At 43.2% G+C, this 27,518-nt stretch overlaps 1 protein-coding gene and 1 long non-coding RNA gene across 2 annotated transcripts; both read right to left on the bottom strand.

Moving 5' to 3' along the window:
- Positions 1-3,691: 3,691 nt before the first annotated feature.
- LOC149917252 (uncharacterized) lies at positions 3,692-6,500 on the bottom strand. The gene is made up of 3 exons (XR_016468264.1): positions 6,327-6,500; positions 5,083-5,151; positions 3,692-3,889 (listed from the first exon to the last, which is right to left on the bottom strand). It is a non-coding gene; the product is annotated as an uncharacterized LOC149917252 (long non-coding RNA).
- Positions 6,501-24,340: 17,840 nt separating this feature from the next.
- Positions 24,341-26,133, bottom strand: SP5 (Sp5 transcription factor). Its single transcript, XM_031599492.2, has 2 exons — positions 26,048-26,133; positions 24,341-25,755 (listed from the first exon to the last, which is right to left on the bottom strand). Exons 1-2 carry the CDS (start codon positions 26,096-26,098, stop codon positions 24,700-24,702), a joined length of 1,107 nt encoding a protein of 368 aa, XP_031455352.1. The 5' UTR covers positions 26,099-26,133; the 3' UTR covers positions 24,341-24,699.
- Positions 26,134-27,518: the final 1,385 nt, after the last annotated feature.

Below are 27,518 nucleotides of genomic sequence, written 5' to 3'. Positions count from 1 at the left end.
TCCCCCTTTCTCTGAATGAGCAGTTTATATTTTCAAATCTGAGGAGTTTCATTATTTGAATTCTCACAATAAACAGATGCATCCTATTTTGAGGAATGGAGGATTGCATGAGCTTAAGGCAAAGCCATCAGCTGTTACACACACCTTTCTTTTCACTACTTAGTATGAGAGATTATACGAGAAAACTAAGGATCAGTTTTAGGGAAAATGCACTTCTCCCTGATCCAATGATGCGATTCAAACTGAACACATTGCTCCCAAACTGAAATTCAGATTAATGTTACAGACACATATTCAGATCTATTAACGTAATAAATTCCTGTCCTCTACTTTGATACTTCAGAACTTCTCTCCAACTGTTCATTTACTGAATGCTCTTGGCTCCCCATGCTGGCATTTTGATAGCTGCTCTAGAAGGAGACAACCACAGGAATGAGCAGAGCTGCAGCCATCTCAGTGGGTGTTAGCCATTCAGAGCTAGAACAAGAAAAAAATCTAGCCATGATATTTTTAAGGTTTTTTTTCTTTTAATTTAAAGTTTGCACACAGCAGATTAAGAGCATAAGTGAGTATAATATCTCCCTACAATTTTAATGGAGATTTAATGTTGTAAGTGTTTCAAGGAAATATCTGGGAAGGGATAATGCTCTTGTATTTCCTGATGGCCACATTCTCTACGGAACAGGTAAGAGGGCTGATTTCATTACTCTCTGGCCACAATGAGAGAACACCAACCTGAGACTTCACTCCTCAACTTCCATCTACCAAAACCTTATTTCTTCAGAGATTAATAATCTCTTTTAGCAGAAGTCCAGGCTAAATAAACTGAAGGTAAGATAGCAAAAATTATGAATAATTTGACATATCCAAGCTTATGCTATTCATATCACACAGAAAAGCCCGAAGTTAGGGATGTATTTCTGGTGATCACTTCACAGAAAATTCTATAGAAAGGCATTAGGGATCTGCAGACTGCAAAATGACCAACATATAACTTTTTATGGTGTAGAAGAATACATAATTCTCCTCTTCAGTATCTAAAATAGATCCATAATTTGGCTTGTCTACTGGTGTCAATTAGTTCTGAATTACTTCAGACATTAACATACCCATTGTTTGCCAAAGGCAAACTATGGAAAGTCTTGTGGCAGTTTGCAGCCTGGCCCCTGAAAGCAGATGATACATATTTTAAAAGTAATTGGGAAAAAAAAAAAAAAGTTTTTTTTCTTTGTAGTAGCTCCTTTACAAGAAACATGAAATGCAAAGCCTTGTAAGAGTGTGTAATGAATGAATATACAGATATTATAATTAAGAAATATATAAGAAAGTTAGGCTAACCAGGTTATCACACTAAAGAAGAATGGATGGAAAGGATGGAAAGCTTAACATTGGCCTAGGCTTGCCAAGAAGACCCCCAAGAGGAGCTATCTCCAAGAGATCCTTCCCCACTGGTAGTCAAATCTTAAATGGGGTCTAGGAGAGGTGCAGCCAGGCTCCACCCCTTCCGATAGTACAGGAGAATTGCCTTCACCTGTGCTCCCAGGGCTGACTCATTGCTCACCTCAGGTGCTCAATCAGAGGTTCAGGCCATGATTCAGCAGTTCCCATACAAAGAGTAAGAGTCAGACGCTTTTGATAAACATCTTATTTGTCTTATTTACCCAAACAGATTTGTATGAGGAATTACTGAATGATAAGTAACACAACACAGAGACAACACAGAAACTAAAGACAATTAAAAAAAAAGTCTGCATATAAGCATATCTGATTGAATGAATATTAACCAATTATTTCTCCAAGAGTTATAAACTTAGACCATTTCCTTATTATTTGATAATTTGATTCTCATAAAAAAAAGGGCACACAAAGCACCATTTGGCAACACTTAGACACACTGTTGGCAAATAGAGGCTTTTCTTACACTGAGGTGAAAGGAAATAACACCGTCAAAATTATAGCATCAAATGGCTGCTATACAGTTTCAGACATTCATATTAGGCCTTACAATTTCTGTAGAGAAAAGCAGTATGTGTTCATGTGTTTAATAAAATATGGTTACTGTATCTTTTCTTCAGCCTACCCCAGAACTGCACGTTAGCCATATTTGGTTTTCATTAGCTGACTTTACTGAACGTGATTACACTCAGTCCAATTCTCCCTCCCAGTATAACTTAGGATTTCATACAATAAAATTCTTACTATTTTTTAAAAATAAACTGTAGATACAGTAACAGTTGGTGAGGAGCCTTAAACTGCAGCAGCATGGCTGAAATCAGAGTATTTGTTTAATCACTTAAAAGCAAAAGAGGTGCTGTATCTGTGGAGCTAGATGCATACCTTTTAATAGGCGTGCCAGTCGATTCAGACTTTTAAAAACCACTTGGCTTATTATCTGTTTCTTTCAGCACTGTAACATGGTTCACTTAGTCTTCACCATATGGACACCAACTGATTTGAGGTAATACATATGGCAGACATCCCACATAGATGCCTGCATTAAAAATGGCAGAAGATATTAGCACAAAATGTAAACCATCTTGAGTTTATACATCCGATCTATTATTGAGATACTCAACTAAAAAGGGAATTTGCTCCTTAAGAGCATATCTGAATCATTTAAGTCTTAATGCCAGCCCAAGAAAAATGAGCATATTTATAAAGTAGGAGGAACAATCTCCAGCTTATGAGTTTTCCTTGTCACTTTTAAAAGCATGGATATGAATTCATATAGAACTTAAGCGAATGGTTTTCTTTCACAAAAAGTCTCTAAATTAAAAAAAAAAAAAAAAAAAAAAAAAAGCAAGAGGAGATGAGTGATGCAGACACAAAAACTAGTAATCCAGAAATCACTGCTTCAAAAAGCTTGATTGTTTTAACTCAGTTTAAGTGAGAAAAGTACCCTATCCCACTTTTCTCTGGAAAGCAGCTGACATACTTATCCCTTATCTACTTCTGCAAACCAAACTTCTGCTCCTTCTACAGCCTATCTGAGGGCAGAGAAATAGCTGAATCACTGGTGGTAAATTTACTCAAGAAATTCAATCTTGTAATTTCTTTACACAGACCAAAGCCACCAGGAATATGAATTCAAACTTTCTCAGTTGAGCATGAATTGTACATAGCAGTCACATCTACCATCTCTGCTGTAGTGCATGCTATCTCAGTCCATAACTTTTATAAATGTTAACAATAATTAAGACAAAACTGGCAAAAGCCACAATCTTATCAGTCATATACAATTTCTGATCAGTTTTACAACTGACATTTATACAGTGTTATATAGTTTATCTCCAAATCTGAACAAGACAAAGAGTTTGGGTAAAGTTTTTCAGTTAAAGTACTCTTAGCAGCTGTTTTGTTCAGGTCAAATCCATAAAACCACAACATTTTTCAGCAAGTTGTGTTTTCATTTTTAGGTGGCATTTCTGTCACTGAAAACAGTAACAGAATCCCCATCATCATGCTGAAAGACTTATTTTCCCCCATTCAAGTCTAATGCAGCAGACCTAATACTCCCAACTTCTATGTATCAAGTATGAATGCGTCCTCAAGGTGGAGAACAAGGCAGCTTTTGCAGGCATGAGTCTGAAAGTAATATGACTAGAAATTCTAGGGCTTGATATTAACGATAGTAAAAATCATTGAAATTTAGAAGAAAAACACTAACCAATATGTATCTGTTTGTATGTACTGTAATGTATCTGTTGGAGGATCAAAATCATTGGCTGAAAAACCATAGAATTTCCTGAGAAATTTTCCTCAGAATCATAACTTTCTTCACCTACTTCATCACTGCTATTTGGATTGTTAGTAGCCTTGATGTTGCTGCTTCCATGACCTTTTTCTTCATCATCTTCATTATCCCCAATGGAAAGTTTCTGTGATCCTTCTGCCATAAAAATATATAAAATTATTCTTTGCTGCACTACAATTTACATTAAAGAAGTTTAAAGAAAATAAGTAAGGCAGTTAATTTAACCTATTTTCAATTAAATCATTAAATACTGATTAATCCTTTCTAGTGAGTGAAGAAAGCTCTGCAATGATTATGTGGCAGGCAGCAGAGGTAAAACTATGAAGTTTGCTTGTATCCTGAGATGTGCTGTGACCACTTTGCACTTGGAATCAGCCTAACAAAGTTCCAAAGCCAGCACAGCTGGTCACCAGAATATCACTCGTTTATGGGCAAATGCTCGGATGAATTAAGCCACTGTTTAAGCTTCTTTATTGTTTCTGTTTCCTGTAGCTACATAATAGCAAGGGAATGGGAAAAGATTCCTCCCTCCTTATACCCCTCCAGGTGCCTGTGTATCCTAACCTATGCCTGTATATTCTAACAGGACTAAGAAGTCCTGATAATGAATAAATGCTTTAAGCTAAACTTAGCACAGAAGGGAAGAAATGCACACTTGTGTCACACAACTGACTATTTCCCCTTCATTGTAGTAGTAGTTACAGAATTCTGAGGGACTTCTTTGAGCTTAAAATCTTTCAGCCTAATATGCATTTCATGACAAATATGGAAACACTTTGACATAATTCAATTGCCTTGATCACAGGTAATAAGGCATAATCAGATGTCTCTTTGTGAATCTATTGAGTTCCTCTACTAATTGTTACATTCTCTGCTGGAAGTTTCCTGCCCAAATGCTAAATGTATTTTCAAGTGTTCCTCTTCCAATTCAGTGTAAGGTGATTCAGATTAGTTTACGGTCTTAATTCTTTGGACCAAGCTAGCTGACATCATATTGACACAGGTAATGGGAGCTCATCTGGCCCGTTCCACCTGTTCTGAGTTTCCAAATTCACAAGATTTGCCTCTTCCCCCCCCTGCTCCTTTAATGTACTGTGAAATTAATGTGATTAAACATCAACAATTAGAAAATGCTTACTATGTTTTTTTTATTATTATTTTTTATTAAAAAAAAAAATTAGCTATGCAGATTTAACAAATATATTCTTAACTGCTGACTTTTAAAACATAAAATCAGGTTCCTATTAGTACAATAATTCACCATGTTTAATATTAAAGGCAAAAATGTCTCTACAGTAAAATACTGCAGCTATGATTCTCAAACTTACTCATCAACAACCGTATTTCAAGAAGAGGAAGAAGCTGCTTGGCTCTGGTGTTTTCTTTTCAGATCAGAACTGAAATTTGACAACATAATATATTACCAACATGCATATGATGACACAGGCAAACAGAAAAGCAGCAATAAGGCTGTCATTTGTGGTTCATAAAAGAGCAATTATAGCAATGAAAAATTGTACATATGCACAAATCAAAACTAGATATTCATAACTTGAAGACTGAAGAATATCAAGCCTACTGTTGCAGCCAGTGCTTCTGAGTAACACTGACATTTTGGTTAAGTGATTACAATGAAAAAATGATTTCTCAGTCAATGGCATTGGTAATTTCAGATGAAACTTTAATTCTAGCATTAAAATGGAAGCAGACAAGTGGCATACAAGAGCAGTAAGATCATAAATTAATATAATTATAAGAACAACAAACTGCAAATTCGGTCATCAAGTTAAATCTGAGAGAAACCCCATACTGGTAAGACACAAGAAACTTGAACATTATTTTGCATACCATGTGCACAGCATGAAGTAAGCGAAACCAATCTAATTAAAAATTTTTACCTGAAAGAATAATCTCTGTATTTTCCTTAACAGACAACCACCTTAGTCTTCTCACATCCCTAACTTATATCCCTTCTGTCTCAGAAGTACCATCTTTCCTCGTATAGTCTAGATAGCCAATTGAACTCATACTATCTTAGGTTCTTAACTTACACCTAGCTTTGAAGCCTTCTGTTTTGATAATACACCTGAGGAAGTATTTCTGTGTCCAGTATTTACATACTTTTCCTCAATTTATGCAAGCTGGTCCGATAGAAGACAATATCTGCACCATGCTTATGTCATAGTTTATTACAAATATAAAAATGCTGTCACAGGAGTCATTTGCACATTTGTTCTTTGCTTGCTGGCATGACAAATAGTTCATAATATAATGGGAAAAAGGAATATATTCAGTAAAAATGCTTGGCAAAGATCCTATCCACAATGACCTAGATTTGCTGATTCGATTTTTTTTTTTTTTCCCCCCACTTTGGAATGGAACTTGAGGTTTAAATCTCTGTGGGCAAAAGGAACTGAATTAGAATTCCTGAAAACCATAGAATCTGCAAATACTCCAAACACTCAGATTCCACTCCATCTATTCCTGTGTGCTGGGAGAAAGGACTCTTTCCTAACTCTTGGAAAAAGGTCAGAAGAAAACTTCTGAGGAGACTGAAATTATGGTCACTTACTTTGTATTTCCAACTTCCTAGCTTTGTCCAACTTGCCTGATTTCCGACTTCTAGGTACAAATCATGTAAACAAGGTTTTAGTAACTGACCTTTGTATTACTTTCAAAACCACAGATTAAGGTGTACATTCCAGAAACCAACAAATACATAACCTAATTCTATCGTCCTTCAAGATATTAAATAAAACTTCCACAGAAGTAGAATTTCCTTACTTTTTATTTCTTTATGCTGGATCTTATTGTCTGCCACACGAAGTTATTGATCCAAGCACAATTCCAGACTCACCATTTTTGGAAAACACAAACTTTATTTTGGCGGAAATCGTTCTGCAGTGTGTCAGCCATCGGGTGTTAACTGCATGCCAGTCTAGCTAGGGGGCAGCCACCAAGTATTCATGGAATTCTGTAATTACTGGTAAAAGCCAAATGTTTTCTTTCCGTTACCATATAAAAGTCTATTCTCTACAGAGCTATATTCAGGAGATAACAGGTCTGAAAAATGTGTTTTTCATACTCTGAAGTATGTTTACAGGCAAACGCTTTACAGAGATAAGCACTCATCCCAGGGGTGAGCATTTCTCCATAAAGCTGGATATAAGCAAGTGCCAGGATGGCGTATTCAGACCCGAGGAAAAAAAAATTCTTTTGCACAACTGAGGTGCAAAACTACTGCTTATAACACCTACTATAAAACAACCCATCAAAAGCGTCTCATTTCAACATTACCTGTAGTGTGCGAGTAGGTTGTTAAGTAAATTCAAATCTTGCCTACAAGTTCTTGCACAATCTGGGTAGTACTGCTGGATGAATTCTTATTTTTCCACACTTTTGGACAAAACATGCTGTCTATGTATTGGAAGATGTTGTTGTTGGTGGGAATAAATAAGGGAAAAAAAAATGAATAAAACAAGCATATAAATATAAGAAATACTAAAAATTGCATCATTTTTTTCCACCAAATTTACCTGTAATTGGACTTGACAACCACAGCTATAAAAACACCAATGCAATCACCCTAATAGTAAATATTGATTCTCTACAGAAGAATGGGTTAGTTGAAAAATGAACAAACATGACACACTTGTATTTTGAAGGACAAAACAGTAGTTCTAATCATAACGTGATGAATTTGTAACCTCTTGAAGCTGAAAATTCCTTAGCAATAAAGTCCCAGGAAGCAGCAGAATGTTGCTTGCTACTTTCCTGCTTCCTACACAGCAAAGTAACTTTTACCTCATTTTAACAAGACTTCTCCTACCACATTCAAGCTTTACAAGGAAGATGATGAATAACTTTCAGTTTGCAATTAATTCCAAGGTAACTCAGATCAAAGGTGGATTTGCTGACAAAGAATAACTCCAAATGTTAGGGCGTTTATTTCTGCAGCCATATCCAACAGACAAAGCTCAGCCCATTTTCATTGTCTGCCCACATTGCTGCTGTTCTGCCCTGTGTCTGTGCTCTCCTTGGGCAATGGCAGATTGCAGCCACCTCATTTGCACCACCAGGCTCTTCGGCAAACATACTCTGTAACAGGAAGTCATGCCAGGACAGAAAATGACTAATTTCCTGCTCTTCCTGCTAAACCTGCAACTCAAGGCTCTGGGCAGGAACTGGGGAAGAGAGCTGCAGCAGCCACTGTGCCAAGATTTCTTGCTGAGCAACACTATCAGTCACCTCCTGCTGACTGACCTGCTGCTGATCAACCATCCGAAGTGCTGGACTGCCTCAACAGTTCAGAGGATTTAAGAGGATTTTTGTTTTGGGGCTGCATCATGGCCAAAAAGGTTATGATCTGAACTCCAGACCCAAGAAAAAAAAATATTTTGCATGCTTATTTTTCACTTTATATGTGTGCATACACATTTAGACAAAGAAAGCTATGTTAAAGCTCTCTCCTACATAGCAAGCACCTCTCTGGGACTGACAGCTTCTGTTCTCAGCACATAGTAAATGGTGGCAGCAGCAGATATCATTTGTTGGCACTGCACCTCTCAGCAGCTCCACTGCCACCCTTGAACTTCCAGCACACAGACATTTGCCCTTCCTTTTCAGTGGTTCTTTGAGACTGACGCTGAAAACACTCAAGCAACTGAAAGTGCTCAGCGTGTACATGCAGAAACTATGTTAAAACATATGGAATGCTTATTTCTACTTTTTGAACATTTTGGGCAGTTTGTCACTGGAGGTCTTAAAAATAAATAAGCATTACTGCAAATCACCTTCAGCGTGATCCAATCACACCGTACTTACATTGTGCTAAAAAGAGTTCTCCAAGAAGTAAAGCAAGATAGCAAATTCAAATGTCAATACTGGTGCTACAGCTACAACATTTGAAGAGTATTTACCTGGTTTTCTACAAGGTGCACCTTCATCTTTCAAGCTCAAACTAGTAACTTTAAAAGTACAAGTATAATGGAATAGGGAGATGGCAGAAACACATTTATTCAAAAGGAGTTTAATAACTACCCCTGAGTTTCTGTGCTCTGGTGCCCACTCCATAAAGCCAGAAGTGTTTGCCGCTCCTGAATAGCACACATGAATACTCAGATCAGAATTATCTCCAGTTAAAGGTCTCTACACTTATCTATCCATGTTTATCAAGAGGATTAATATTAAAAAAACATAAAAAACAACAATTCACAGAACATGAAAATGTTGAGGTTCCTATAATGCAGCTTACACAATATTCATATTTTTTATTTATTTGATCTTAATAACAACAGTGCCAAGTGAAGGACAGATTAAAAGAGTTCACCCACGTATTCCCAGACTCTCAAAATTAATTGGCTGACAAACGATTACATTAGTGAGCTCTAATTGCTTAAAAAAGCATGTAATAGATCAGCTGCAAAACCAAAGACTTCTTACTCCAGCACTGCTTGAACCGATTCAGCAGCCACTTCTGAAAAGCCAGCACAGAACAGCAGCTTCACATTGGGTTCACCTGGTGCAAATTTTGTTTCTCAGCTCAAGGACTTCCTTAACCTGAAAATAGATGGTGATCTGTTTTAAAGTTTCATTTCACACGTGCACTACCAAAACACTCAGCCCCATGCTCACTTAGATTTTCCTGATTGAGTAATGACCATATTAAAATAAATGCTATGTTAAAAGCTAAATATTGCCAATAATGTCTCTTCTGGCCTGAAGAAAGGTGATTTTAAAATTTTGCCTGTTTACTCTGCAAACTGAAACAGTAACTCTAAAAAGTGTTAATTTTCCACTTATCATCTGGTACTACTGAATTCCTTAGGCAGCAGAAAAAAATCTGTAATTTCAATACAAATGCAGAAAAAGACACAAAGGAAACCTTTGGCATTATTTCATTATCTGTGTGGATATTGAGAGCAGCATAGTTTAGCTCATCATTCAATAGAATATCTAAATGAGAAAAGAAGCAAATCTATTGCCGTAAGGGCGGTGTGTATTTCAGTCCTGGGGTAAGCAGCTGCTCATGCTATTGATCTCAGTTGTTCTTAAATAATTGTGCCAAATAGAAAATTAAAGCAAGCTAGCTTTAAAACAAAGAAAAAACAACAGCATAAATACTACCAGAACTTGTCCAAATAGATGTGCAACGTCAAAACAAATTACTGCTGTTTTTTTGGTTTTGGGGTTTTTTTTTAAATTAAATTTTATATATTGGCTCCATGTGTTTTACCCAGTGACAGCTACTGATTTATTGATATCAATGCCTAACTCAGGAAAAAAAACAACAAGTAAGCAAACAAAACAACACACAGAAAGCCAACGAGGACCTCCTGGTGCCCCCTCCAAGCTCTGGAGGTGGGCTTCTCCCCTGCCCCTTCAGCAGAACTCCTCAGCTGTGCAGTGATGCAAGTGCTCTCACCCCACCCCGTCACACACACAGCCACAGCACACACTGTTTCCTCACGAGATTGCTGAGACTTAAACGTGTGCTTAAATGGATTTCTCTGTGGATTTCTTAGGAAGCAAACCACATGAATGCTGCTGCTATGCTCTTTAACATTTATGAGGTGCTAGAATATGTAATTATTGTTTCTGGTGGCCTTGATTTTCCAGCGTTTGCAAACCACCAACACAGGCTGATTACGTAGCATCAGTGGATCGTCACAACACAGCAACACAGAACAAATGTAAAGTGATTTTAGAAATGTGTAATGTATAGGGCTGGATGATGGTTGATGAGCAGGCAATGGGGCCGTTGTGCAGTCTGGAAATGTACAGCAGAGAGACCCCCAGAAATTATCATGAATTTGAAATGAAAGAGATTGATTGCACTTTCACAGATACTTCACCTACATAACACCTCCAGTAGCTACAAACAAATCCTAATTTTTCCTCAACTCCAACAACAGCATCAGTTACATAACTCCATAAAATTAAAATATAACATTCGAATGTAAAGCTTAGAACAAAAATTCACACACACTCACACACAAAAAAAAAAAGCTTAAATTTTGACACATCACAACAATGGTGCCAAGCGCAACCCTACTTAACCTGCTCTGCCCTTCAGAATGTGCACTTTTTATTATAATTCTAATTTGGTCCACTGGGTGGATTGCTCCTCTTTTATCCACTAGACTTGATCAAATCAGTGCAATACAAGAACTGCTGATGCATGAAATGATAGGTCAATGTAACCTTGTCATGGAGTAATGTCCCTGCAAATCACAGTAAACAAATAAAAGAGTTCATTTTATGCTCTGGGTTTTAGGCATAAATTTCCAAAAAAAAAAGCAGGTACATTTTTACTTCAAATATTATGTACTGCTGCATACTTCTATATGAAAAACTAATTTAAAGAATTTATTAGCACACAATAACAGAGGAAAAATACAAATAAATGGTGGTTGTAGTGGCCACTAAAATATCCCCTTCATCCACCACTGGACATTCCCAGATTGGTGTATCTGATTTCTTCTTATGGTCTTTGTACAAAAAAGGCTTTGCAATGACTTTAGGCATTGAGATGTGCTTTTGTTTTCTTTCCTTGTCCATTGCAGATGTCTCTAGAATAAGCTGTTCTAAACAGCAAGTACTGTCCATTTAGCATTATCTTTACATGTAGCAGATTTGGTTTTGCAGATTGTACTTTTTCATTTTGAATTAGTTATCACAACAAAGTTAGTATTAGATTGCTGAAGATCCCACCTATTTAAAACCAGACTTGTCTTTGAGATGATTAACAATGATACGAGAACTCCGTAAAAATATTATAAAGGCAGTCAAAAACAGAACTAACACACCAGCAGTCACAGACTAAGACACCATCCCTTAAAAGCTTTCAGAATAAGCTACATGTATATATGTTTGTGTGAACATATACACAAGTTTCTATGTACCACGGATGGAAAACACAACTGACTAGGACGGCACCGCGCATTTCTGAGCGTATAAACTCGCTCTGATTCTATACAGAAATAGCAAGAGTACTTTTTAAAAATTATAATGGTATTTCATTCCTGCTCTCCCTCCTTTCAGAAAATTAACAGTTTTGTTCAGCTCATTCAGTAATATTACACTTAGGAAAAAAAGTTAGTCCAAAAGATATACAAGCCAAGAGTCATGTTGCCCATCTCTCAGAGAAACTGTTTTGCATTGTTAGGATCAATGAATGGAAAAAAACTTAGATGCTTATTTTATATTAAATAAAATTTTAAAATATGCATGTAATACACAGCTGCATAGTTTTAAACAAAAAATTAGTGAAAAATAATCTGTCTGAAATAAATTGTTTATGTTTATACATTTAATAGGGAAAAGAGTTGTTGAAAACAGGTGTTGAAAAAATTTCATTTTTCATTTGGGAGACAGGAGGGAACACACACACTCTGCTGATAGATATCTCAAGTAGGGAACTCCTGTCAGAGCCATTTTTCAGAAAGTGGACATGTCAACTACACTACCTACACAGTGAAGCCCAGAGACAGATCCGTGATACAATGCCATAATTCGTTTTTATCAGGTTTGTCTGGCCACACTAGAGACAAGATATATTGGTATTTACTGAAAACAAAACCTGAAAATTCAAACAAAAATAATAGATAGTAAAATGTGCCACTTACGCTCTCACAATTATGTTAACAGCAAATACACTTGCCCTGTTTTAAGAAAAGACTTGGAAATTACAAAGATTTACTTAAAAAAAAAAAAAAAGCCTAGAATATTACGTGTAGTCACAGATATCTCATAAGAAAACACAGTTCTGGCATTTCAAGAACTGGAAAACACAACACACCAAAACATCTTTAAAGAAGCTTGGTGAGCATATCCACTATACAATCTATTAGAGTCATATGAAGGCACCTATGAATAAAACCAACTGGTTTCCTTTAATGTTAGGCTGAAAGATCCTATGACAGTACCCACAGGCCAAAAAATCATATTAACATTCATCAAAACTATCTGTAGCTTAGCTGGGTCAAAAATAAAGGCATTATTTAGTCAGTATTAAGGATATATAAATTTCCCTGTAGCAAACAGATCAGAAACTCAGTAAGGAAAGCAGAATCCCTCAACACGCGGTAGCTGTGCATCCCTGAAAGCAGCAGCAGCCCCATGTCTTTCTGCTCTCCTTCCCAACACTGGCGTTTGTAAGCACTTTGCCTGATCGCTCTCTCACTTTGAAGCGGCCCAAGCAAGCCATATTTTAGCTGCTGGGCTCTGGCCTTCCCCGCAGAAGGCATACAGCTGTCAGGGAAGTGCAGTGTTTTATGTTGGAATTTCAGGGAAGGACCAGACCCTGCTCCTTTAAAAGTCAGAGAAAGTTTTTCCATTGGCTTAATTAGGAGCAGAAGGACGTCCAGAGAAGCAACTTTCTTCAACAACATGCATCATTCAATGGAATAAAGTGTCAGGCAGAAAACAGACGGGTAGGAATGAATACCAGAGCTACCATCTGAGGAAGCGGCTGAAACTCAGACTATCTCGCTAACATCCCAGATGTGGTCCTACTTAACCTTCTGACAACAGATGAGAAACGTCACTGCGCTGTGGGGCAGCACAGTGTGATGTCTACCCCTCTGCCTGTGGGTTGCTCCACGCGCTACAAGGCCTCTCCTGCAACAGCCACCTACAGCATCACGAGCAAGTGCCCAGCCTGGTGTTGTGAAGTTGAATACTTCTTTAGTGTCCGAGCCCAGAGCTGGCAGCAGCACCCACTGCGTGCTAGCCCTGCTTTCTGCCCGCTCCCCTGTTCAGCACCTCACAACCACCCAGGCTCCCCCGACTCTACAAGCAGCTCACAAGCAGGAATGAGCTGCTCAGGCAGAAGAGGGGACTGAGATAAGAGAGCAGCAACTGGTTTAGCTGTTTCCAGTAGCTGATTCCAGATTCTGAATGCTGAGATGTGTGTCTTGTGACAGAAACCCTTCACCTGAAGTGGGAAGCTCACCATATCTTACACATTACATTACATGTGTGTATATATATATAAACAGAATCATAAAGATGTGCTAGGAACTCTATTCTGAGAGAAATGAAGTATCAGAAAGGCTGTCTCTGTCCAACATTAACATCTCAGCCATTCTCATCTTTTTGTGTGCTGTAATAAAGGGACAAGATAAAAGTCAGGACTATCTGCCTGTCAAATCACATTTTATCCTTTTAAATTAAATCACCTTTCATGTTAAACAAGCATATAAAAAGGTTCTGAAAGCTGTAAACCTATATAATTAACTACTTTAACTCCAAAGTTTCCTAGTAATAGCAAAAAAAGCTTCAGACTGTGCATGCCACGCCATGGGCTGTGGTGACACCACACAGAGGTGCTGGGGTGTGTGGGGATCTGCTGCTGGGCTGAGAGGCTGGTTGGGCCTGGTGCTCTGTGGCAGCCCCAGACAAGGAGCCATAGGGCAGGCTGTGGGGTTGAAGGGAGCTGCAGTATCTGGAGACATGTGGTAAGCCCATGCAGCTGTGAAGGGCCTGGAGAAGGGGGAAGGCATCATTGTGCACACTTCCTCATTGTTCAGGGATATCCAGCAAGAACAGAAATAGATACAAACCTGTCCAAGAGGGCATCACTCAGCTGTACAAATAACTACCAAAAATTTGCTGTGAACCACAAAGCATAAGGGCATTCATAACAGGATGAGACAAATCCATGAAGGATCAGCATGCCCACGACTATTAAACACAACAAACTCTATCCAATTCCAGCTCAGGAAGCTCCTGAAGCACAGTTCCCCAGAAGCAGAGTGGCTATGCCAAGAGGAATGAATGCTTTTTATATGCTTTGCTTTTAATCCTCTTTTCTTAAGCATCTGTTGCTGCTAAGTGGGCTCCTAGATCGAACAGGCTTTGGTCCAGCTCATGATACCTCTGTACCTCCATTACGTTCACCATTTTCCCTGAGAAAACCATTTGGAGCACCAGTGTTCCTGGCTGCCAAAGGAACCTGCGCTTCTGTAGATCTTTCCCTTCTCTCCCCTACCCCTCAAAAACAAACAAACAAAAAGACATGACTGAAATTATCTTAAACAAGTACTACTGGGATAGCATCAGTAATAATACCTGAGAGGATTCTGTAGAGTGGATAAAATATCCTGCCCCAGGGGCATGGGTCAGAGTCCTGCTTAGGAGACTCAGAAGAAGCTGTATCTTAGTGGTGGAGTGGTTAATAAGAACCTAACCAGCTAACCACTGAGGCCTAGGAGCTTAACTGTACTGCTCCGTTGCCACAGGCCACAAAAGCTGATGGGGATTAGCTGTGGAGTCAACTGCCACCTGTCTTTGGGTGGGTCTTAGGTCTTAGTTCCTTTCTGTGAACCTCTTCAGCTGAGCTGTTGCTTATGGCAGTTTAGTTTAAAGTGATTTCCTAATGACTTATTTTAAATGAAAGTAAGTTTGGTTGTGCAAAAATGTGAGAAAAGTGTGATTTTACACATTGGGATTTTTAGAACTCAAAATTTTTAAATCCTTGGTATTAGACATCATTACTGTAGTTTTAGATGCATCTCAGACTAACAAATTTTAGTGTTACATTCACAATACTAGGTTAGGATTAACAGAGGATTGGCGTTGATTGGCAATTTAAAAGAAGTGTATCTTTAGAAAAAGAATGCTGCTTTTTGTCAGCCTATCTGCTACAGACAAATCTTTTCTTTTTCAAAATTCTGATACTGGATTGTAACTGGTGTATAGGAAACTTTTATACACAGAAAAGCAGAACAGAGAGTAGGATGGCCACTTAGTTTGCTCCTGACTGTGTAAAACTTCATGGCTTAACCAAAGAGAAGGACATCTCCCGCAGGCAAAAAATCAGATGAGACTATTTTATGCTTTTGATTTACCTTTCTGAATAAATGATGATAGATAAAAGTGATACCACTCCATAAAAAAGTGCTGTGGAATCAGCAGCAAGTCAAGAGGTTTGGTTGCTTTGATTAGGGTTTTTCATGTGGCATTGAGATGGTAGGAACTCAGTCATTTCTGTAGTGAGATTTCATGAGAGAGACTGCTCTTACTGCTTTTGAGATCAAGAGCAATACATTCAGGACATATTAAGGATGGTGCATTACATAGTCTATTAGTTTTAAAGGGGTGAGGCATGCCTATAATTGGAGGAAATCTTGGTTGGATCATTTATCTTATTCTGTTTCATAAAATGTGCTTCGCTGTATGCTGTGCTTTCCTCTTTTACATTTTAAACAGGAAGGAATTTTTTTTTTTTACATCGAAAGAACAAATAATTAACACATAATTGGCATATGCTCCATAGGTAGAAAATAGCACAGGCTGTGATGTGATTTAATAGCGTGGCCATGGAGGCCAGAGGAGGTGTGCAGCATCCCCAGATTACTGCTCCCCAGAAGGAACCGTGCTTTCAGAGACGCGGTCCCTCACCCAGTGCCAGTGGGTAACTGCAGGAAATCCCTTGAAAATTAAAGCCTCTTTTGTCAGAGCACCCGGCCAGCTATGGGATTTTTTTGAGAAAACAACTATGTCCAGAGCATCTCACCTGCTCCAGGATGGCTCATGTCACTGTAAGACCTCGTGCAGAGAAGGGAAACTGTGTGCCCATACCCAGCTCTGTCTCACTGATCTGTACAAAAACCACAGGGAATCTAAGCTTGCATCATCATTCTAATTGTTTTTACCAACATCTAAGTTTTGCATCTTTGATAGTGTGTGTATCTTAATTAGGAGCTGGTTCTCAAGTGTATTAAAAAGCAACTGAACAAACCAAATAATTGTATAATTCTAATACATCGTTCTGAGTATTCAAACCATCTAATTGCTGTAGCTTATTAGAACAGGCCCAAACTTATCCTCCTCCTTCCTCTTTCTTGAACACACAGAGTGGCAGAGGTTCTAATGTATAGATCAGAATCCAAATCTGAGTGTTACAGCTGATACCTTACACCTGTTTTAAGTCCAGCAGGAATTAATGCACGTAATAAAAAGGGAAATGAGGTTCTAATGTACTTAAGCACTTTATAAAGAATGATTTTAATGTAACAGGCTATTCTGTTTTACTGGCCATTTAGCATTTCTATAGATGATTAATACTATGGTTCCAATGAGAAAAATAATTGAATAGCAAAACTACAAAGTGACTTCTGCATTTCAACACACTGCAATCACTGTGTTTAGCTTATGAAATTTTCTTCTTCATTTATGCAAAGTGTTTTGAAATAGTGTACTTGCACACAAAGATTTTTTGGCAGGGCAGGGGAGAGCACAAGCCTGTAAAGGCAGTGCAACAGCTGCAGGCTGCAACACCATACAGAGAAGCTGGGGGCTGTACTACAAATTCTTGTGAGCTGTGTGAGGAAGCTGCGGGGAGTGAATCAACTAAACATTTCCAAAAAGTCTTGGATCTTGTGTCTCCCCTCTGTATTCAGGGAGCTAAGAAAGGAATTGGGGCTCTTTCTTAATGTTGATATTTGTAAGCATAAGCAAAGGGTCTTCCTATTTCTCTCACCTGACTCAGCATGCAGTACAAAACGCGGCTCGCGCAAAAGAAAGGCTCCCCAGCTGCTTTGTCTTCTGTTCACCCTCCTGATGAATAGATTAATGACCTTCAGATCCATGAAGCTCTTTTTTCTTCTTTCAGCTAAGATTTTTATAAGGCCCTGTTAAAAAAAAAAATAAAAAAAATCCACCTCCTTGTTCTGTCACCCTTTGTATATTCAAGATGGCACAGATGTAACAGTTCCAGTTCCAGTGTTTACATGGATTAGCTGATGGCTCTGGCCAGTTTTAAACAGTATTGCAGAGAACCTATTTCCCTTAACAAGATTGTTCACAGCTCTGTTCCTTTTCTCTAATTTAACTGTTTTAGCACTGAACACACCCTAGATGCTGGCACTTTGTAAGCAGCTTGCCAGTGCCGTCACACAATTTATTGAAGCGTTTTATTAAGAAGCTCAGACATAGCCTGGGGGCTCACGTAGGCATATAAGAAGATTTAGTTAATATTTTGGAAAATATAAAAGTATAATCTTTGCCTGCTTAAAACTATTTCTTACAGTTCTTTCAGAGCAAAAGAACAAGATGAAGTCAGCGGAGCCACACTACTGCAGGATCATGTAATGCTGGGAAGAATGGACCTCCTACATTTGGCTGCTGAAGTGAACATGCAATGTTTTGTAACATGCTCAGTAAGCAGCTGTCATGCATCTGACTGCTCTTTGCAGGGATCAGCAAAAGCAAAGCACTACCGTTGCTCCTGGTCATTCTGGAAGGCAAATAATTCTGATGCAAGTGGGAAAAAGGAAGCCATTTGCACACTCCCTTGGGATTAACGTGCAGTAGCTGAGAACACCTGACATTCTCACTTTGTTATCTTTCCTGGATAATCTTTGATGAGGGAACCATGTGCATTTTCCTCTCTCTTCCTCACATGTGCATCCTAGACTTATGGAGAGCTGTCTAAAATAAGGGAGAATGTGGCAGTGTGACTGACATCTTCTTTCCATACAGATGAGAGATCTGCATGTGGAGATCACAGGCACACCATCTGATCCTGAATGAAGCATGTGGGATATGACCCCAAGAGAAGATATGGGCTCTGGTCTAATAAAATTTCTTTTAGCCGGCTTTGTAATTAGAGCCTGTTTTGCAAGTGTGCTCTCTGATGGCTGGCTCATGTTAAAAAGGAAAATGAAAAATGTTTTTGAGTAGGGTAGAGGTTAATACTGGTATTTTGTTTAAACAGCCCAGTACTGCTACAAGGACAGGGACTTGCAGAAAATAGGAATCTACCTTCTGAAAGCACAAAATCATAGGCACACTCTGTTGCTTCTGATGAAGTTGTTGATGTGGATATTTGTAAGTAGAAATATTTAACTTATGAATATTATCTCAGTTTAGCATATTTGAATATTATCTTTCTCCTTGTGGTTCATCCTTCCTCCCATATTAAATGCTGTGGTCACATCACGCTCAGTGACATCTCTGTCACTGTCCTGGCAAAAGTCTGTGATTCCCTGGCAACAGTATATTTCTAATGTTAAGAAAGTTTGCTGTTTGTTATGGGACAGGTTAGCAGGAAGGACAAATTATGATGCTGCTTAAAGTGAGTTACTTGCTCAGTATGGGCATCAGTGGCAGGCAAAAGCAGCAAGCGCTGCCCTAGAGAAGGGGGATTGAGGTGAGCTAGGTGGAGGCTAGGGAAGTTCCTACCTTCAGGCAGATTGTGTATTTTATTAGGCTAGAGAGAACAACTAAATCCAAACGGTAATGAATCTGTGCTCGCTTGAGGGTGGAGCAGGCCAGGGTTTGACCACATGATGCTGCATGCACTATTATGCCAATCACGGGGGGAGGAAGGGGGGGTAACACAACAAAATACATATAATGTGTTTTTCCATGATTCTGTGGCTGTGACATCTGCAGAAGACTGGACAGTAGATGCAGCTATGCAGGCAGGGCAGCACTGCTGCTGGCACAGCTTCTCATTTAGTCTAGAGGAGGAGAGGAAAAGGTGCAGGAGAAGGGTTGCTCTAGTGATGCACACACTACAGTAGCTTTTAGCATATATTGTTACACAGGTAAACTGCTCCTAGTTTAGACAGAGCTGAATGGGAACAGCTATCATAAACTAGATTATTATGATTTCTTCGGCAGTTCAATTATGTCAAAGGAAGTTTGAGCCTTGCTGCCTCTGATGGAGAAATCTGGACCCCTACAACTCTGTACAAGGCCTCTGCACCACCAAAGGCTGTGCTTGGACCGTTTGTGAGTGCTGACTCAGGTCATGCATCAGTACAAACTCACCGAATATTTGGAGCACCTGGCCACCAACTTCAGTGCTCAGCAGCATGGGATTCCCTGCACAGCCACCTGCAGGGAAGCTGGATCCTTACCACGTACCTGTGTGCACAGTGAGCACATGGGGCCCGAACACTCAGCTGGGCTGCTGTGACCAGCATGACTGAGCAGAGGTGTGACAGCCAGCTGGGTCAGGGACGTGCTGGGATTTCATGTGTGCTTCAGTGAATGTCTTCCGCAACAAAATTAAGAGGTGAGAAGAAAAATCAGTGACCTCCAGGTCAAAGGCCAGATTTCACTATTCATAATCTCCCACTGAATTGTCACAGTAACAAGGTCAGAACTCAGTTTTCGTTACCCATAAATGAACACACCCTGGATGACTTGAAATCAGCTGGGAGAGAATATTAACAAGAAATAAAAGCAATAATCTTTTTAAAAAGAAGCTCTGAATTATACACAACTCTGCTAGTGATTTGCTGTGACCAAAGCCATTCAGCCCACCAGTGCAGGGCTTTGGTTCCTTCTGACACCCGTGACACTTACCTGAGGACTGGGAGCCTGGCTGATTGTCTGACACCTCCTGGTCCTCCATGCAGCCTACATGCAAGGCTACTGAAGCTACCTGCGAGGTGATCCTTTTGTGTAAGTATTTTTAATAAGCTTGTCAGGAAAATCTACAAGGTGACTCCATCACGCATCTCTATCAGGGAATTCACAAGAATCTCCTAGGTAGTAGGAAATAATTGGAGAAACTGAAAGGGGTAAGATCTGAAAACAAACTCGGCATTATTCTTATGTTTATCCTCACACAGTGCTGGGATAGGCTGATAAGATCTACTAAATGTAACAAGGCTGATTAAGAAGTGCCCAAAAATGTCCTGTAACCACCTGATCAGAGAGAGGGATTTACCCCACTAAGCAACTTGAGCTGTCTACCAAAGCACTTGCAGTATCACTGAGCAGTAGCAACACGTACATTTTGTCTGATATAAAAGTCTCAACATCTTCATTTTATATCCCCTACTCCTTCAGTATTTACAATTGATTTTAGAGATAAGTGCAAATTTACAAACTGAAATATTACATTGTAGTTACTGTAAAACTTCATACAATCTCTCAAAATCTGCAAATAATTTAACGTTTAAAAAAAAGAGATAAAAATACACCTATGATTTAGTATGAAAAGAAGGATCCCACTGTGAGTTTCTAGGGAGAGCATGTTTCACAATGTAGGTTGAAAGAAATGCCAGCATGTGACTTTGGGATCCAGCAGAAATATACAAATGCATCATAGCAATGGTGAGTGGAGACAGAAATTTACAATAGGAAATAAGGGGAGCTGCATGGTGTGATGTCCAGACACAGAAATAGGAGCACCTGCGAGACAGGATCCATCCAGAACAACATTAAAAATTGTCTAAGGTAGCTTAGCCCACTGGCCTACGTTCTCATACTGATTTCATGCAAAATTTCCCATTTCTTAATAAAGCGGATTTCTCAGTATGTAACCAGTGGAGTAAGGATTACTATTTCAGCCAGAGTTGATAGTTTTCTGATATTATGAAAGCACATTTTAGCACCAAAATATTTAAAAGAAAACCCTTTACCTTTCCTGAAACAAAAGCATCAATCTGACCCCACGTTCTGTCCTTTTCTCTTACCTTATGAACAACGCATTTTCTTTCATTTCTGACGCACCTAGGAAGGAAACCCTTGGCAGCTATGTTTATTATCCCACAGTAGTAGTTGAGGAACTCCTCTATTTTTTCCTTGTTCCATGAAATACAGTTTTATACTCTTGTTGCACTACTGCAGTGAGGATCCAATCAGTGTGGACCAGAAGGTGAATTCTGCAGCCCCCTCTCAGGTGACAGTCTGATTCAAACCAACACGACAACTCGCTTGAGATGAAGCCCCAAATTAGGCTCCTGTGATTTTGCCCTTAACTAAAAACAACCGGATAACAGTATGTTAAAAAAGTAATGGTTGGAGAGCAAAGTTTTGTTAATATTGTCAGCTTAAAAGTTTGTCAGAGTGCAAAGGCCGCTTCTTAACACAGAAAACGTGCCCAATCTTCAGTTCATAAGTTGTACTACAGCTTCTTTTTCTGAGTAAAGTTTAATTAATTTGAATTAACTCTGGGATGAATTAGTTTATTTGATGTGTCTATTCTACCAATGACATTAAGATTTAAAATTCAGGACTGAATTGACCTTGAGCAGCATATGTACTCAAACTGTGTGATAAAGAAGAATATTAATCATTTAATTTGATAAAATGAACAGCTGTTCTAGTTGATTGGAAACAGCTAAAAGTGTAAAACGTATTTTGTGAATGCAAAATTAAAAGTTAATTTTATTATAGAGTGCAATTTGCCAACTAGAAATACATTCCTGAGATGTAAGCAATATATTTTTGTAATGCTCTACCCACACATCAGAAAGGTCACGTAGATTTAAATGCCATATTACTATAAGAGTTGAACGATTTCAATTGAAAAGTGATCATATGATTTAGCTATTTAGAGATGAATATGAAACAGCTCTGACGGATTTGCCCTCCGTCTCCAATGAACAGTTTAAAAGCTGTAGTGACATAACATTTCATTAAATACAAACTGCTACTTTCACTTACCTTGTGCCATGGATGCCTAGTTTTCTACTTTTCCATAATTTTGTGGGATTTTGGTACATGTTTGTTGTTGCTGTTTTTGTTATTATTATTTTTTTTAACTTAGAGATTAAGATTTTAATTAGTATTTGACATCATAGGTTTTCAGTGAAATGCATCTCTTCTAACAGGCATTGAACCCATTTTGGTTGCACACATTTTCAACCTATGCAACCTCATGCTGTACATGTATCTATCATGTGGACACTATACAAGGTGCGAGGGTACAATATTAACACAACAGATCTATACAGAAAATCAAGCACCTCCCCCACCTCCAAGCATGGTGCTGGCACTGCCTGGGTGGTAGTTTTCTGCTTAATGCCTGAAGTGTGTGTGTGAGCCTGCAGTAACCGAGTGAGCAGTGGAAGTGTCGGCGTGTTGGTACCAGTCCTGTTGTGAGGAGTGAGTTACAGCCCCAGAGATTCTGGCCAGACCTGTCAGCACAGATTGCTGTGTAGGCATACCTCAGCTCCTCATCTAACTGGAGAACAGGTTTCCATAATGGCCCAGCTTAGATGTGATTTTCAGGCTATTTTATCTGCTCTCCCAGCGCTGCTCCCCACTCCCTATTCAGGCTGAAGTTGTGCCAGAAGGCAGCCAACACACTGCTCCACCTTATGTTAGTACTTTGCCTTGGTCTGGGCACTTAGCATAGCAGAGAAACGCTGCTATCCCGTGGCCACCTCTGAGCCATTATCCCATCCTGTAAGGGGATCTTTTGTACTCTGGAATACCACCATTCCTCCTTCCCAGCTACCAACAGAAGCTCTCCCATTACTGTCCATTTGAGGCACATCTGATCTGTGTACAGAACTGAAAGACTACTTACTGAAAGAGGCCCTTTTCTACAGCAGCCTTGAATTCTGCAACATTACATTCCTACTGTAACTAAATCTCAAAACAATGAAGGAGGCTGTCTCTGCGTGCCAGGAAACATTGTGAAAAGCAGGAGCATTATGTTTTTTCCTGATGACATATTTAAGTGACAGTTGTAAACGGGATGTGCTGTTGTCTCAATGACTTTCAGAAATAAGGACTCCTGAACCGGGCCCATCTGTCTCTGCCTCTGCTGCCATCACTCACTCTGTAACACCAAAGGCACCTCACTACCCCACAGCACACTGCTGGGGACCGAGTGCCAACCAGCAACCCAAAGCTGTTTCTCACAGGGTTTGCTGTGGCAGGACAGGTCATAGAAGGTTCTGCAGTAGTAAAGAACATAACAAATCAGGTCTTAATTAAATAATTTGACCCTAACAACATGGTGACAGAAATGAATTCAGAACGATAACCACTACGATATCGTCAAATAGCTGTACCACAGAACTATCAATTAATTTCTCATTATTTCAGAGGTGAGTGTTCCAGTGGTATCATCTCATCTCATTATTTCCTGAAAGCACATTTCCCTCCCAGGCCCAGCACCCCCACAGACACACTTGTCCTGCACGCCCCGTCACCACCAGCGCTGCCCAGCCTGCTGTCGCGCAGACCCAGCTCTGCAGCCGGGCACTGTGGGCTCGGGTTTGTGGGCATCCAGGGAGCACTGCCGGCCCGGGGATGAAATAACACGGTTGCTATCTTAAAAAGCAACATGCAGTAGGATTCTCTTGGTTTGTTTCACACCGTTTTCAGTTAGAAAAGTAGAGAACTTGCTAGAGTAAAAAGCCTCATATTTTCACAGAACTTTATGCCAGAACTCACGCGATGCCTGACGGCACACATGAGACCCCAGAGGCTGTGGCTGCCCACAAAAAGTACCTCGAAACACAGTTTGGGGCGCACGCCGGGAGAAAAGCGAGCCTTGTGCGCTCACATCCTGCGCTCTGCAGGCAGGTGCGCCGTGTCGCGCCTCAGTCGCAGCCGGGCAGGGACGAGCGACGCGGCCCGCGCTCTTCCGACGGCCGTTCCCGCCCCGTGCCGAGGTCCGGACCGGACGGCGCGGTCCCCTTCCGCGCTCGCGGCCCCACAGTCGTTAACCGAACAGAGCCCGAGGGCTCGCCGCGGGCTGGGAGAGGCCGGGACTGCGAAAGGAGTCCACCGCGAGCAGCCGCCACCGCTCCGCCCGCCCGGCGCTCCCCGGGGGGTGGGAGGCGGCAGCCCCGGGCCGATCAAAGGACGCCGACTCGGCGGGACCTCCCTACTGACCCCAGTGTTAACGTATTTATTTTCACGCTGCAATCGCGGGTCGCTGTACAGAAACATGCTGGGGCCCCGCGCGGAGCCGAGAAGAGGGAGGAAACACTTGTATTAAACGGAGCCGTTAAATAACCTGTACACGGAACGTCAGTCTTTTCCCCTGAAAGCGCCGAGCGCGGCCGCGGGCTGCCCCGCTTCCGCCCCGACGGCCTTAGGAGCGGCGCCCGTCCCGGGGCAGCGGCCGCGGAGCCCTGCGAGCGTCCAGCCCCGCAGCCCCGGGCTCCCCCGGCCGGGCTCCCGCTCGCCGTGCGCGGTGCGAGTCCCGGAGCCGCCCCGCCGGGCGCCCGCGGCGGTCACAGGTCGCGGCCGTCCTCCCGCTTGACGGCGTCGGCCGCCGCCTTCAGCTTCTTGTTCTGGTGCGTCTTGACGTGCTTGGCCAGGTGGTCGCTGCGCATGAAGCGCTTCCCGCACTCGGGGCAGACGAAGCGCTTCTCGCCCGTGTGAGTCCGCAGGTGCCGCTGCAGCTCGTCGGAGCGGGTGAAGCTCTTCCCGCAGAAGAGCCAGTTGCAGACGAAGGGCCGCTCGCCCGTGTGCCAGCGCAGGTGCGCCTTCAGGTGCGACGTCTTGCCGTACACCTTGCCGCAGCCCGGGATGTGGCAGACGTGCTGCTTCTTCTTGCCCGGCTCCGCCTCCGGCGCGCTGCCCGCGGCCGCCTGGCAGTTGGGGCAGCGGCAGCGGCGGCACCTCCTGGCCGTGGCCGCCAGGGGAGACTTGGTCTGCAGCAGGGCGGCGATCTGCGTCTGGTACTGCGCGAAGTCCGAGTGGCCCAGCACCAGGCCCCGCGGCAGCGCGGCGGCGGCGGCGGGGAAGCGGTGGGCGCAGCCGGGAGGCGCGGCGGCTTGCGGGATGCTCCACCAGGGCAGGTCCTCGGGCGGCGGGTTGGGCGAGAGCTGGCGGCAGGGCTGCGCGGGCGGCAGCAGGTTGGAGTAGCCGGGCGGCAGCGCGGCCTGGGCGGCGTACGGGACGTAGGCGGGGGGGCAGGCGGACGGCAGCGCGGCCATGGAGGAGGGCAGCATCTTGACGGGGGAGAACTCGTAGGGGTAGGAGGGGTCGGCGGGAGGCGTGAGAGGCAGCTCGTGTCCCCCCCCGAAGGACGGCTGCAGGTGGCTCTTCTGCGGGGTCAGCCCCAGGCTGGGGTGCGGCGGCGGCAGCCCCCCCGGGGAGTGCGCGGGCATCTCGCCGCCCCAAGGGTGGAAGATCCTGGAGGGCGATCCGAGCGTCGGTTCGTAGGGCACCGGCAGGAAGTCGGCGGGCGCGGCGCCCGGCTGTCCGATTCGGCTGCAGGTGGCAGCCAGCAGGGCCAGCGGCGAGTGCTTGGCCACGTCCGGGGAGGCGCTGGGGGTGCGGTCCTGCGGCGGCGGCCGGGGCGCGGGGAGGGAAGCACAGCGCGTTACTCGCCGCCGCCCGCCCTACCGAAACTTTCCGCGCCCGCCCGTCCGTCCCGGAGAGCCCCCGCCGCGCCCCGCGCCGCGCCGCCGGGAAACTTCCCGAGAGCGGCATCCTCGCCCCGCCCGATACGGCCCGCGCCCCGCCTGAGGCAGCCCTTCCCGGCGGGCGGCCCCGGCCCCATTCTCGGCGAGGAGCCCCGTCCGGCGCCCGCCCGTCCGCCCGCGCGGAGGAGCCTCGGGCGCTGGCACTGACCTGGAGGAAAGCCTGAAGCGAGTCGTTGCGGAGGACGGCGACGGCGGCCATGGCTACTGCGCCCGGGGCGAGGCGCCCCGTCGGGGCATGGGTACTCCGCGGTACTGCCGGGCCGCCTGCGCTGCGCCGCGCTGCCCTCCGGCCTCGCCTCCGCGCCCGGCCCGCCCCGCGCCGCCGATCTCCGCGGCCCGTCTGCCTGCGCCGGGATCACCTCCAAGAATTTGATAAGGACTTTGCTGGGCCGCCAGCCAGTCAGAAGGAAGATTTATGGCTTTGAAGTTTGCCGCTACCCAATCATCAAAGAATAGCGGCTCTTTCAGAAGCGAAAGCAAATCCTTTGAATCCACAAAGCTCCTATGGTGTGTTTGTTGGTCGGGATAAAAGAACTGATTATTAGGGGGGATGGGAAGGGAGGAGATAAAGGCGGGACAATTAATGAAGTAATCACTATGTGGGAAATGTATATACACAAATAATTGGATTTTCTTGATCAAAGGACCCCGTACCGCCTGGAGACCCTCTCGCGGGATGCGCGAGACACCGGATCCCCCCTCCCTCCTCGTGTTGGGCTTTTTTCTGTTTTTTTTTTCTTTTTTTTTTTTTCTTTTCTTTTTTTTTTTTTTTCTTCCCGCAATTAAGGGGTTGCGGCGCAGCCCCGAGGTGACAATGTGGCTTTGTTATCGCCCGAGATCTACCTCCGGCCGCCCCCGAGATCACACCGCAGTGCGGCCGCTCCACCTGAGCGGGGCCACCCGGTCCGGGCTGCGGAACTTCTCCCCGCAGCTCCCGCCCCCGGGGGATGCTCCAACCGAGCTCCGCACGTTCCCCGCTCGCAGCCTTTGGGGACCCTCGGGTGAGGGCCGGGCGGGGCCCGGGGAAGGAGGGCCGGGGGCCGCAAGGGCACGGGCAGGCGGGCAGAGAGCGGCAGACGGCAGAAGAGCGGCGCGGAAAAGTTTCCTCTCACCCAGCGGGCGCCGACCGCCACCGCCGTGCTCCTTTAAACGAAGGCAGTCCCTCCCGGCAGCGCCTTTGGCTGCGGGCGGCCCCGGGCTGCGGGCGGGCGGAGCTCCGAGCCCCTCCGCATCCCCCCCCGGGGCCGGGGCAGCGCCGGGCCGCGGCCCTGCGAAGCCATCAGCCCGGGTAACTCGATCCTCCCTGCGGCCGTCGGGTGCGATTGCATTCACACCGCCGCCGCAGGCCCTTTAAACGCCGGCACAGAGATCCTTATCTGCCTTTCCCGTGGAAACAATCGCCGTCCGCTCAAAGACTTCCAAGAGTCGTCGAGCTGAATTAGGCCGCTGTCTTTTGAAGGGATTAAAGCGCCGAGTCCTCTCCCACGGCTCCGCGCGGAGTACCGGGGAGAAGCAGAACCCGACCCCGTGTCACATCCCACCCGCAGCAGCCGCGTAGCGCCCGGGTGCCACCGGCACGGCGGGCGCGCTGCGCCGGGACGGCTGTGGCGGGCGGGAGG

Source organism: Phasianus colchicus, chromosome 7 (genome assembly GCF_987193195.1).
Source record: "Phasianus colchicus chromosome 7, bPhaCol1.hap1.1, whole genome shotgun sequence".
NCBI classification, from domain to species: Eukaryota; Metazoa; Chordata; class Aves; order Galliformes; family Phasianidae; genus Phasianus; species Phasianus colchicus.
The sequence above is the reverse complement of the archived record's forward strand: the minus strand, read 5'-3'. Positions and strand labels throughout refer to the sequence as shown.